Source organism: Thunnus maccoyii, chromosome 1, assembly GCF_910596095.1.
Source record: "Thunnus maccoyii chromosome 1, fThuMac1.1, whole genome shotgun sequence".
Lineage (NCBI taxonomy): Eukaryota > Metazoa > Chordata > Actinopteri > Scombriformes > Scombridae > Thunnus > Thunnus maccoyii.
The window spans coordinates 9,278,860-9,291,074 of NC_056533.1; the positions used below are offsets into that span (position 1 = coordinate 9,278,860).

Sequence of the window (12,215 nt, forward strand, 5' to 3'; positions counted from 1 at the left end):
ATTGTTCCAGACTTTCTATTTCCACTCTGGTTTTAAAACAGATCTTCTAACAAATGGAGAGATCGTTAACGACACTAAACACATCATGATGATTTAACTGCATTTTAAAGTTTGCAAAGTTTGTTTTATTCCTGGATTGACAGCTGACAGTGTCCATGATTTTACACTCTGATTCCATCACCGCAGCTCAGAATTACATGAGACAACTGTCTGATGATAATTGGAAATAAAAACAAAAGATTGTCATTTATTAGAAAAATAATCCAACCGCTGTTAATTGGCTCCCATGATTATAAATGTAACATTTGGGTCAGACAGACCTCATCAGTCATTAACTACTTTTCCACTCCTTGCTTCGGTAGCAGAAACTAAATAGCAAAAAATACTCACTCTATACTTAAGTCATATATAATAATTGTAACATAACATAACATGTGTTTTAAGCCTTAGCCAGCTAACGAAAGGATAACCTGGTAATGTTGAACTTGCTTCGTAGTAGAGGCCCCAGGAGAAGCAACCTGCTGTATTTCCCTGTTGCTGATGAAGTGTCAAGAGTCTTGTTTCCTCCTCCAATAGATGCAACAATAAGGCATGTCATTACTGTTACTTGATTTTTCCCATCAATATTTGATATTTCACATGTACTCCTCTTCAAAGGGGTTCAAGTTATTCCCCGCTTGATCCTATTACCAATCAGATCAATTTGTTTTGTGTACAGTTGTTGCAAAGCTGCAGCCAGCTGCACTGGCACACTCCCAGTAGGGATTACTGGCCTTAAAACTATGTACAAGATTATGAGGTGGATATACAAGTATGTAATGCATATCCGCCTACTGTGTACACTAAATAATAGAGAACATGCAGTTCAGTCAGGGCAGACTAGTTTACAGTTTCACAGAAATACAACAGAATTTGGTGGAGACTCAGTGTTGTGTTTACTGCCGACTATCAGGAGAACCCATTAACTGAACAGTAACTGATTTACTGATTCATTATCTTCACTATTTCCATGGAGTCTTGGTGCTGGTGGTGGTGGGGATGGAAGTGAAGGCGGGCAAACAAGATAATCAACAGCAGGGACAAAAGGGGGCAGACATTTGGGCATGAAAGGGGTCCAAAGGATAGTGTCTGGATCCTCCAATCATGACAAAACTTGTTATGCGTACAAATTTGATTCAAACCAAGTGGGGGAGGGTGGCTGGCACTAATTAGATTATGCAGGAGAAAGAAAAGGAGCATGGGGCGTAAGTTAGCATAAGAGGGAAAGTGGTAAATGAAAAAAGATGTCAGGCAATGCAGCACAATTCAGGAGCCAGACATTATGAAGGGTTCGACTCACAAAGATGTGTTTTTGGATGGACTGGAAGTCCAGCCTGAACCAACCAGGGTAGGAGGCAAAGTTTTGATCTTTAGCCTCACAGAGGCCAAAACTAATGTTGCGTTAAAAAGGTCCTTGTCAACTTGTAAAGTAAAACAAATGTCCACCAAAGTGGTGAACTTGTTTTGTTTCTACAAATGAACAGCTAGCAATGAATGTACAAGTCTTAATATAATAACATTACTTCTATTTATCTGTTAGTCCCTGACAACAAAAACAGGAGTTAATGCCTGGCTTCCATAAATAACAGAATCACCGGATTTACCATCAAACAACTGACTGTCACAATGGATTGTAAGATACTTAGAGCTTCAAAGGATACACTGGCTGATTCCTCCAAAGTCAGACAAAAGAAGGCTGCATTTTCAGAGCCTTTGGACAGGCGCAGGCATTATCAGCTCATTAAGACTGCCCCAACCATACTCTAGGCCGTATTCAGACCAAAACAGGCACCTCTGCAGGGTTGTGCAGAGGTATGTGGGAGTGTGGGCATTTTTATTTGTAACCGCCTTGAAACAATCAGAAAATAATGTGAAATTTCTCCCATTCATCGGCTTTCTCACTACCACCGCTCATTCTGTTCATTCAGTCTCTAGCTTGCTCGACCACAGCTCTCTCTCTCTCTCTCTCTCTTCCTCTCACTCTCTCTCTTTCTCTTTTTCTTTCATCTTTTTCGGGAAGCCGTCAGCAAAGCACCTAACTTTACTTTTAACGTTATCAAACTAGGACAATTTCCTGCCCTCTTCCAAGTAATGTCCTTCCTAGCGTCCTCCTTTATTTATTTGTACAGCTCTGATCAGCCTGATCACCGGCTATGATTGGCTACCGCAGCGTGACATCAGGTTGCGTTTCTCCAAAAGTTGATTCTGGTTCACCTGTCAGCCTAAATGTACTACCCCCCATACGAAGAGATGGAAGGACTGGTGTTTTCACTGCAATGCCTGATTTGGTGTGAATTCAGCCTTACACGTGTGTCTGACTTTCCCTTTCAGACACTGAAAGATCCTAACCTGTCAGCCAGAAAGGACTTCCAGAGGGAGGCTGAGCTGCTGACCAACCTGCAGCACGACCACATCGTTAAATTCTACGGAGTGTGTGTAGACGGAGACCCTCTCATCATGGTGTTCGAATACATGAAGCATGGAGACCTCAACAAATTCCTCAGGTCAGTTTTTCCCTGAGGGTTAAGTCAATTTAACCTTAATGTACCAGATTAGTCCTGGTTGAGCAAATTAGAAATTTATACTATGAACAGGCAGTAGCAACATGTGCTACTAGGAGTGTTTTCACTCTGGGTACTGTTTGGACTTTTATATGGAAGTTTCAATTGACTTATTGCATTTTAAACTTAAGTAAGACATCTAGAGAGAGTCCAAGGAAATTCTTTTTTTCACAGTGTGTCAAATTCCTGCTGCTGATACAATATCCATCCAACTACACAGTTTTGCAGGTTAGCAAATGTGAGTGCTTTAGTGTTTTTGTTCCATAATGTCAGACTGTACCGAGGGAAGTGACCTCTGATAAGCCTCAACAAAAGTGACACAATACCTGTACGGAGAGTGCTTTCGTAATGGGAATCTTTACTGGAGTTGATGTCAGTGTGCACAGGAGCAGTCTGGGATAGAAGTGTGCTATTTCAAATGCGTTGACAGCAGCAGTGTGTGTGTTCTATCTTATTTTTGAAGTTTGAGCGCTAGTTGAAAAGATGACATGTTACGACTGAGTGTGAGTGCGTGCATGTGTGTGGATTTAAGAGTGCGTGAAGACTTTCTGTTGGGAAATCATTCCTGAAATGAAAGGCAGTGTCGCGAATGATGAAATTCTTTCATGCAAGGTGCAAGACGTGGCTGATTTTTGGTCTGTTGGTCCTGTTGGTCACATTTAACAGATGAGATGTGCAGGGAATCAATAGGAATGAATAGGGGATCTAATGTGCAGGCCCAGATCAACCTTCAGATAAATGGAGGGTAGCCTGCATTCATTCAGCCACTACTAGATGTCTATGAAGTAAAAAAGAAGCAAAGACACAAAAAGAGACACACCAAGGAAGAGTACTGCTAATCCTACTGCAGTGGAGCTGTGCGCACACTTAAAGCAAAGAACATTAAATTGAACTAAAATTGAGAGATGGAAGAAGACAGACAGCCTGAGAGAGCAAGAGAGAGAGAGCAAAAGAGCTGTAGCCAGTTCTCCCTGCATGGTGCCCGGTCTGTAATCACAGTGACGAGAAGGTGATGAGAACAGCAGGAACTTCTCACAGGGAATGAGTTCTTCATCGTCACCTAGAAATACGAAGCGGGGAAAAAGCTCTCAACTTGTAGTCAAATTGTTCTGTTAAATGTACAAATTACAGTACCTTGATGAAATTCCTGAGCCTTAGTGATAATTCCTGACAGGCTGGAATACATGAAAATGTAGCAAAACCTGATCTAAAACCACAAAGTGACAGAATTAATAACAGTGCAGATACTTGCTGTAACAATTTATTGTTGCAATTAAAGCTGCATGAGTGCTTGCAGGTTATAGTTAATTTATTAATATTTCAAACAGCCTCTCTTTATTATGCTGATTACCCTCAGTGTCTGGATGAGGGTTTATTAGTACTGTAAGGAGCTTTGGGTTATTTGTTAAAGGGGAAGTCAGGTTACAGTCTGCCACGCTGAAAAGGCATTAAAAGTTCCTCATCCATATTAGTGGCCTCTGTTATCAATGTCACTTCATCAGATCAGTCATGTTTACATTATTCTTTGTAATCCAGAGCCCACGGCCCAGACGCCATGATCCTGGTAGACGGCCAGCCGCTGCAGTCCAACGGAGAGCTGGGCCTTTCCCAGATGCTGCACATCGCCACCCAGATTGCCTCGGGCATGGTCTACCTGGCCTCCCAGCACTTTGTCCACAGAGATCTGGCAACCCGCAATTGCTTGGTGGGCAACGGCCTTCTGGTCAAGATTGGAGACTTCGGCATGTCCAGGGACATCTACAGCAGTGACTACTACAGGGTAAGGCGCTGGCCGTAATCATGCTGCTTCTTGTAGGTTTTAATACTAGGAACAGATAGCATAACCATTTGTGGATTCAACCTGGAACAGACCTGACAAAGCAAAGTCTTATCACAAAAAGTATATTTTAGTTGTAGGTGTTCACAATTTTTTTCATTCGGTTTGTAATAGGGACCAAATCAACCTCGAATAAATCCTTCTGGGCTGCTAACTAAGAAAGGTATTTTTAAGGGTTGAAGACTGCTGCTCTCTCTAGTGACATTTTTCGGTTTATATGTTTTTGTTTCCACGTTTTTTTTTCGCTTTTTTTTTTCAAAGGAGCAATAACAGCTCTCCCTCCACAGTGCAGCCCCAGGCCCCCACACCAGCCCAGATACATTCAAGGATGGAGAGGTTTAGCAGTATGGTAGGAGATGAGCCTGCTGAGCCTCCAGCCCGATGCTTAGAGGCTTGTTTATATAGCTTCCGATTCATGTCCTCTCTACTGTTTAACATGATTAGCAACTCTGAATGCCGCAAACCAAGCGGCAAGTGCTGGGCTGAAGAATTTTGCATTTTGCTGAACAAATAAGTGGATATTATGGAGAGATGGCTGTTACATATCTGGCTCTGTTAAACAGCCTGGACTTGTGAAATGACTTTAGGTGCGCCTGATTCCGTTTGCTCAGTGTGACAGCAGGGCCAGTTCGGATTTTGCTGGGGGCAGCGCCAGCAGTTATGAAGTACTTGCCTGCTGGGTGAGCAGCCCTGCACACATAAAATAATTTGTAAGGAAATTTTAGCGAGATGTCTTTAGTGTTTGATACATGGTTCCTCCATACACACCATCTGTGTAGTTATTAAAATCTGAATATTTAGTTTAAGTTGTTAAAGAATTACAGCAGGATTCTGTGTGTGTGTGTGTGTGTGTGAACGTGTTGTTTAATGCCATTTTGGGATGTGGTTGAGTGTGTGTCAGTATAAGCAATTTTACTAACTGTTGTGGCTCTCAGTGGACATAAAAGTGTCAAGTTGGCAGTGGTAAACAAATTTCAGTGGGAACAGAAAATCACTAGACAGACTTTATTAAAAACAGTCATGCATAATTCTGTGTAAAAATTACTGATCACAGCAAAGCAATTGTGGCTGAGGCTATTAAGACCAAACATAACACAAAACTAAAACAACATAAACATAACAATATAAATTTCAGTATTGTCTTAGTCCAAAATCAGTGTCAAAGCTTCAATTAAATATGCGTGTTGCACATGGAAAACGATTGAAATTACAGAATATCAAAGAACTTCTATGTGCTCTGTGACAAAGTGTAATGGTAGGTTCATTTTCTAGCCACACTTCTGGAATGTAAAATTAAAAGCTTATTATGGGTTAGGCATCAACGATATATAAATACTTCACTTACAGTTGTGGATACTCATCATAAGCTCTTTGTGGAGGAGAATAATTGAATGTTTAGACACTGTCAGCTTCATGCTGGCCAGTTTACAGTACAGCCTCGTAACCATGGCAGATCTTATGCATCTTGTATGTAGTTTACCTGTTAACAGTATGCATGCATGGATTTTTTAGATCCATAATAGAGGGACAATTACTGTCATAGTAATACAGTGCCAGTATGATCCCTGCTTCTCATAGTATTTTGACATTTATGGAGGTGAAATGTTGCTTCTTTGCAGACGATGTCATTCTTCTGTTCCTTCCCACTCTACTGTCTCCAAATGCAGTTTACAACAGCCCTTTCAGAATCTGTTAAACATGGAAACTCTTAGGGCCCTATTCTTGTGCTGGCACAGGGCGTGAAGTGCACTGGCGCACCTGCGAACTGCAATTTTCCTGCAGTGCACTGAGGTCATGTCCTTGACTGCACCAGGTTGGTATCTTGGTGACTTGCTGTACGCCACAATGGGAGGAGTGGCACAGTAGAGGGTGTGGCGATGCCAATCCAGCAGCGCACCGCAATCTTGGTGCCAAGAATGAGTGTGTCTCATGCCGTCTACCACTCACCTGCTCAGAGCAGGCGCGCTTATATTGTGTATAATTTTGTCACTTTTTTTTGGTGAAGGCACACCCATATAAACCTCTCTGCAATCACACAAACCTGCTTTTCCGTGTTTTGCTCATCTTTACACTTTCCAGATAGTTTTTTTCTGGTTATGCCATAAATCCCTGCAAGACTGAATTTTCTTCTTACAGATACATCTTCTTGATGCAATGCTAGGGCACATCATCAGTGATGTTACCAGGGATCATCAGGTGTTTTGGGTCTTTCAAACATCATACACCAACCGAGGTTGATCAGACCGCGACCTGTGCCCTAGCAGCAACCTTTTAGATATTTTGTCTTTGCTCTCTCTCTCTACATGTGTGTCTAATTAATTGACATATTTTCCATTATATATCACTTTCTAAAGAAGTATATCATATATATTAATATAAGTCATGCCAGTAAAACTTGTCGAAACTGGAAAAAATTTTGAGCTGGTATAACTGTGGGTGTACTGAGCAGCTCCCACTTTGTCTGTGGTGCAGAGAGAGCACAGGTGGGTTTCTCTGGACAAGTAATGGATAAAACTGAGTGTGCTTCCTTGTTTTGGCTTAAAGAACAGTTCATCTAATTGTCTCTAAAGACCAAGTCACAGCTGATTTAGCAGGCACATACTGCTCTGCTGGAAGATTAAATGGTTCAGTTGATTGTTCTTGTATGTGAGTGTCTGTGAAGAAAAGAGTCAGATACAGTATATTAATAACTAAGTGTCAAGGTGGTGAAAGTGGTTGGAAGTACTCACATGCCAACACAGGTGCCCAATCCCTGAGTGCAGAGCCCCACACAGGCAATATTCATAAGTGGGAAGCCAGTGAGTGATCTTGTCCTTGACACAACACTAGAGACTTTTTCTGGTTGGTCAGAGTGTCTGTGCAGCGGGTACTGGACCTTGAGGTGATAAGGAGAACCTTGGAGCAAATTATGCTCCTCACTGACAGAAAGCGAGTGGTGACTCCACTCACATGGTAACACAGGAGTTAGCAGTAAAAAGTGAAAAGAGGAATTGACCCATCTGAACTGGAAGAAGGGGAAAATGCAGAAATATACATAGTAAAAATGTGTCAAAAAATCACTTAAAATGGCTTAATTTACTTACCACATGTTATTGTGGTAAGTAAATAAAGTGTGTGTGTGTGTGTGTGTGTGTGTGTGTGTGTGTACCCAACAATCAAAAACAAGTACTGTGATTTCAGGTTACTAAATACACATGAAGAAAAAAATAAATAGCTGTTGCTGCAGTGTATTAGCTAGAGGTAGGCCAGATGTAAGGGAACTTTTTCAGTCAAATTTGGTTCCCCCTATCAAACTTGGGTGAATTTATTGAGGAAATTTTAGACAGTTGAATAATTTATTGAATAATTTACTGAGTAAAAACACACACACTGCAGGAAGGAAGGGAGAATATTCTTGCAAATCACTGTGTTGGATTAGGCAGAAACCAGACAAATGGGTTGTAAGAAAAAAGACCTGTGTCAGTTTGAATTCAGGGTGTGTGTGTGTGTGTGTGTGTGTGTGTGTGTGTGTGTGTGTGTGTGTGTGTGTGTGTGTGTGTGTGTGTGTGTGGCATGCCTTGTGTGAAGCTGCACACTGCTGTTTGGTGCGTTGTGATAGCATCACTGCCCGCCTACACAGAGGAATATTGACAGAGCCAGAGATAAGGAGCTCCTAACAGTATTGGACACTTTCCCTGTGTTGAGTGATTATAAATAGCAGCGCCCTGCCAAGAACACAATCCTCCCATCGCTGACTAGTCGTATTGACGCTTGTTGCCCTCTGGGACTCCCAAGACATTTGCAGCAGGAGGGAACAACTTCAAGAGAGAGATGAATATTGTCCTAAATCACACCCATCTGTCATACCCCTCTGCTCTTCCAACACTGAATATGCTTTTGTCTTCTTTCAAAAGAGACAACAGCAGAACCTGCGCAGGCCGACAGCAGCACAGGTGCCTGCTATGTAGATGTTTTATACCACTGCCTTACGATATATCAGGTAACGTTTTCCTAAGTTCAGAGAGTGAGGCACTGAATTATGCATGTTTAGGTAGGTATAAATGACAGTGAGTGCTCTGAAAGTGCTTATGAATAAAAGGTGCAAAAAGTAAGACTGAGTGGAATATAGGTTTTTACCAGAAATGTATCAGGGAGAGCATCTAGAGGACAGATGGAGAAGCTCGTGCAGGGTCTCAGATGACCTGCAGCTCTTGTCAAATATCATTATTAGATATATTATTTTCTCACAGTATAGTGACAGGTTTCTTTGGATTGCATATCCCCTTTAACACAGAATGGAGTTACTAGTACAATATGCATTGCAGTGAATTTGATGTCTCTTGACAGCTAATTTCCCTTTGTCATTTTTCTTATGCATGCAATTGTACAATATTCATTGGTTATGTCAAATCAGAATCCAAAAAAGCTGCTCCCCGGTTTGTTGCAGTAATTAATTGCAGCAATTTGCGTTAGAGTTCTAGAAAGCTACAGGTACTCTGCAATTTTAGATGCTGGTTCTAGATAAGGAGAGAAATGGCTTCAAAACAACTCAATACAGCCAAATTATGAACAGTGACATAGGTTCTTCTCAGAGGATAAGATGAAGAGGCTTATATTCTCTACTTTTTTGCTAGAGAATATTAAAAATTCCTCAGACTTTTCTCCAGAGGCTTGGTTTCAGCCTCAGTGTTTTCATTTAGCAATGGCAGAGTTTTGTTCTTCATTTCTATGAGTGTAACACTGTCTGAATGTAAAGCAGGATGGTGTTGAGAAAAAGCATACGTGTCCAGTTAACCTCAGTTGAGTAAAAGAAGTCAACAATAATTACAGTCTTAGTATAGTTATATAGTTAACTTTAACATTTGGGTAGAAAATACAAACGTTTTAAAGCCAGAATCTGCATTTTTGAATCACTGACTAATGACTATCAAACAGTGTAACAGTGTTATAATCTAATGACTCAGTTTCAAGGACTTAGTGTTCTTTGTGCCAAGAAGCCTCTGCTTACCTGCGCTGCTTTGCTTTGAAGAAAAATGGTCCCCAGGTTTCTACTGTTTCAAGGATCAAACAGATGCTCCTCTGCTGCATTATTTATCAAGCACAAGCTCCTCAAAACTGTATGCAGCTTTGTGCTAATGAGTACACAGGCCATATTTATTACTGCTGCATGAAGGAATAAAAAAGTCTGTTTTGCCTCTCCCCTTGGGCCATGACTTTTTTTCTCTCTCTCCCAGCACTGCTGTCTTACATGATTATTCTCTTATGGAGTCATAAATCTTAAGAAATAAAGGTTATGCTACTGTTGACCTCAGGGGAAATTTGTGGCATTAGATTGACCATAAAAAAGCAGTTTCTGCTGTCTTTAAAGGACGGGCTCACAATTTTTCAAGTCTGTTCTTCATATGGAGGATGTCTGACAGCAGCTGGGCAGGTGCAAACCTGGCAAGGCACCAGGGCCTGATGACATTCCATCTACTCCATCATCTGGGAATCCTACAGGACAGTATCAATATCCACCCTCTGGAAAACATCCACCATTATACCAGTACCAGAAACCCCACCCCTCTAAACCTAACCACTACTGACCAGTCACCCCAATAGCCATGACCAGCCTAGAAAAACTGATCATGTGCTCCATCCTACCAGCCATCAGACAACAGCTGGACCCATATCAGTTTGCCTACAGGGCTCACTCCCTCCTCCAACATCTAGAATCACCTGGCAACTTTGCTTCAATCCTCTTTATCAACTTCAGCTCCACATTCAACACAATTCAATGCCACCAGATGATAAAGAAACTCCACCACATTGACATCCCTCCACTCCTCATCCACCGGGTCCACAACTTCCTCAGCAATAGACCACAGGCTGTAAGAATAGGCAGAGTAACATTATCAGCCATCATCACCTGAACCCCTCAGGGCTGTGTCCTCAGTCCCTTCCTTTACACCCTCTACACAAACTACTGCATCAGCCCTTCACCCATCACCACATACTACAAATAGTCTGATTACACTGCCATACTGGGACTACTCAATGACAATAACTCCATCACAGCCTATCAACAATCCATTTCTCATTTCACACAATGGTGCACTGACAAATACCTCCGACTGAACATGGACAAAACAAAAAAAAACTGCTCATTACCACATCAAACAAGCCCCACACTGGACTGAACCCCACCTCCACCCACAGCAAGACAGTAGTGCAGATCAAGAACTTCAAATATCTTGGACTCACTTTAGACAATAATCTCAGCTTTGATCAACACATCACTGATATCCATAAATTATCCCAGCAGGGACTCCACGTCATTCGCAAACTCAGAGCACTTTCTGTTGGTGCCACCTCCTGTTGTGGCTTTACAAAAGCATAATCCAACCCATCCTGTTGTACTGTTCCCCCTGTTTCTTTACCATGTTAGCCATCTCCAATAAAAACAAACTTACCAGGATCACCAATGCTGCCTACAAAATCATCCACTCCCCTAAACCCTATCTCTCAGACATGAATGACAGAGCCATCACACCTCAAGCGAATGACACTGATCAACCCCTCAATCCACACCTCACACTACTGCCGTCAGGCCATAGATACAGGACTACAAAATGGAGAAGAGTTTTGGCCCTCCTGCCATAGCAGCACTGAACAAACTGCCTTGCTGACACAGTGTACAGATCCAGAATCATCTGTGGGTGTGTGTGCAGATACATGTATATGTGCTGCGATACAGGTGGGGGAATGAATGTTATGTGTTTATGTATATTGGTGTGTTTGCAGTGTGGCTAGCTGTATATTTCTGTGTGGAATATGTACAGGCTGTGAAAACATATTTCCTTTGGGACAATAAAGACTATATCTATAAATTTATTTAAAGATTTATCTGAAGCTAACACGAAGCTTCAGCCATCCAAATGAGTCAAATCAAGAAGATGTCTTTCAACAATTACAGTTAACAGTCTTTTTAGTACCAAAGGCCCTCTTTTTTTTACTTTCATTGTAGCTCAATAGGGAAACACTGTCTAGGGAAACGTTTTATGCTAAAAAGACTGCAAATGTGGTAGTTATCCACTTGATATGACTAACTCAGACTGCTGAAGCCTCATATAAGCTTCAGATGAACTTTCAAATGCATTTTTGCATAAAATGACACACACTGTGGACACACTGTGGATTTTGTCCCCTATCATTTACATTGAAAGGACATTTGAAGGGGATCTTTTGATAGCCAGTATGAACAGGATGAATGATTACAGCAAGGAAAACCTCTTTCAGTGTTCATATAGGCACCTGACTGTGTTTTAACTTTAGGCAGATTTTTTTTAACTTTAGACAGAGCCAGTATAGCTAATTCCCCTTCCTTCCAGTCTTTATGCTAAGCTAAGCAGAAAGAAGCTCAGAAAGAAAGCAAATAAGCATACAATATTTCCCAAAGTATAAAACTATTGCTGAGGAGCTACCTATACACATTGTATTACACAAGTCAGTCTGGAGAGCTAGGTGCTAAAAATGTGAATGTAAAATTGCATGATAGCAATTGTGTAGTGTGTGTGTGTATTTTGAAAACCTTCAGAAACTTTCACCACCCACCAGCATGCAGCGGCCAGAGTAGATACCACTTTATCTCCACTTGGCAGCAGCGCAGCAGGTAGAAACCTAATGGGCATCATAGCCTCTAAAAGTGAACTTGTGTTCGCCGCTGTTTGAGCTGGGGGAGCAGAGATAGCAGTGTGGTTAAAGCAGGGAGAGAGAGTGTCTAGATGGTTATCAGGGCCCTTTAAGATGTCTGGGGCCTC

General features: G+C 41.6%; 1 protein-coding gene across 1 annotated transcript in view; it reads left to right on the plus strand.

The window, feature by feature from the left end:
• The window catches only part of ntrk3b (neurotrophic tyrosine kinase, receptor, type 3b), a 179,209-nt gene that overhangs the window by 152,247 nt on the left and 14,747 nt on the right, over positions 1-12,215 (plus strand). The window contains exons 14-15 of the mRNA XM_042407707.1: positions 2,371-2,543; positions 4,137-4,380. Coding sequence (XP_042263641.1) covers positions 2,371-2,543; positions 4,137-4,380 — 417 coding nt within the window. The remainder of the gene's footprint in view (positions 1-2,370; positions 2,544-4,136; positions 4,381-12,215) is intronic.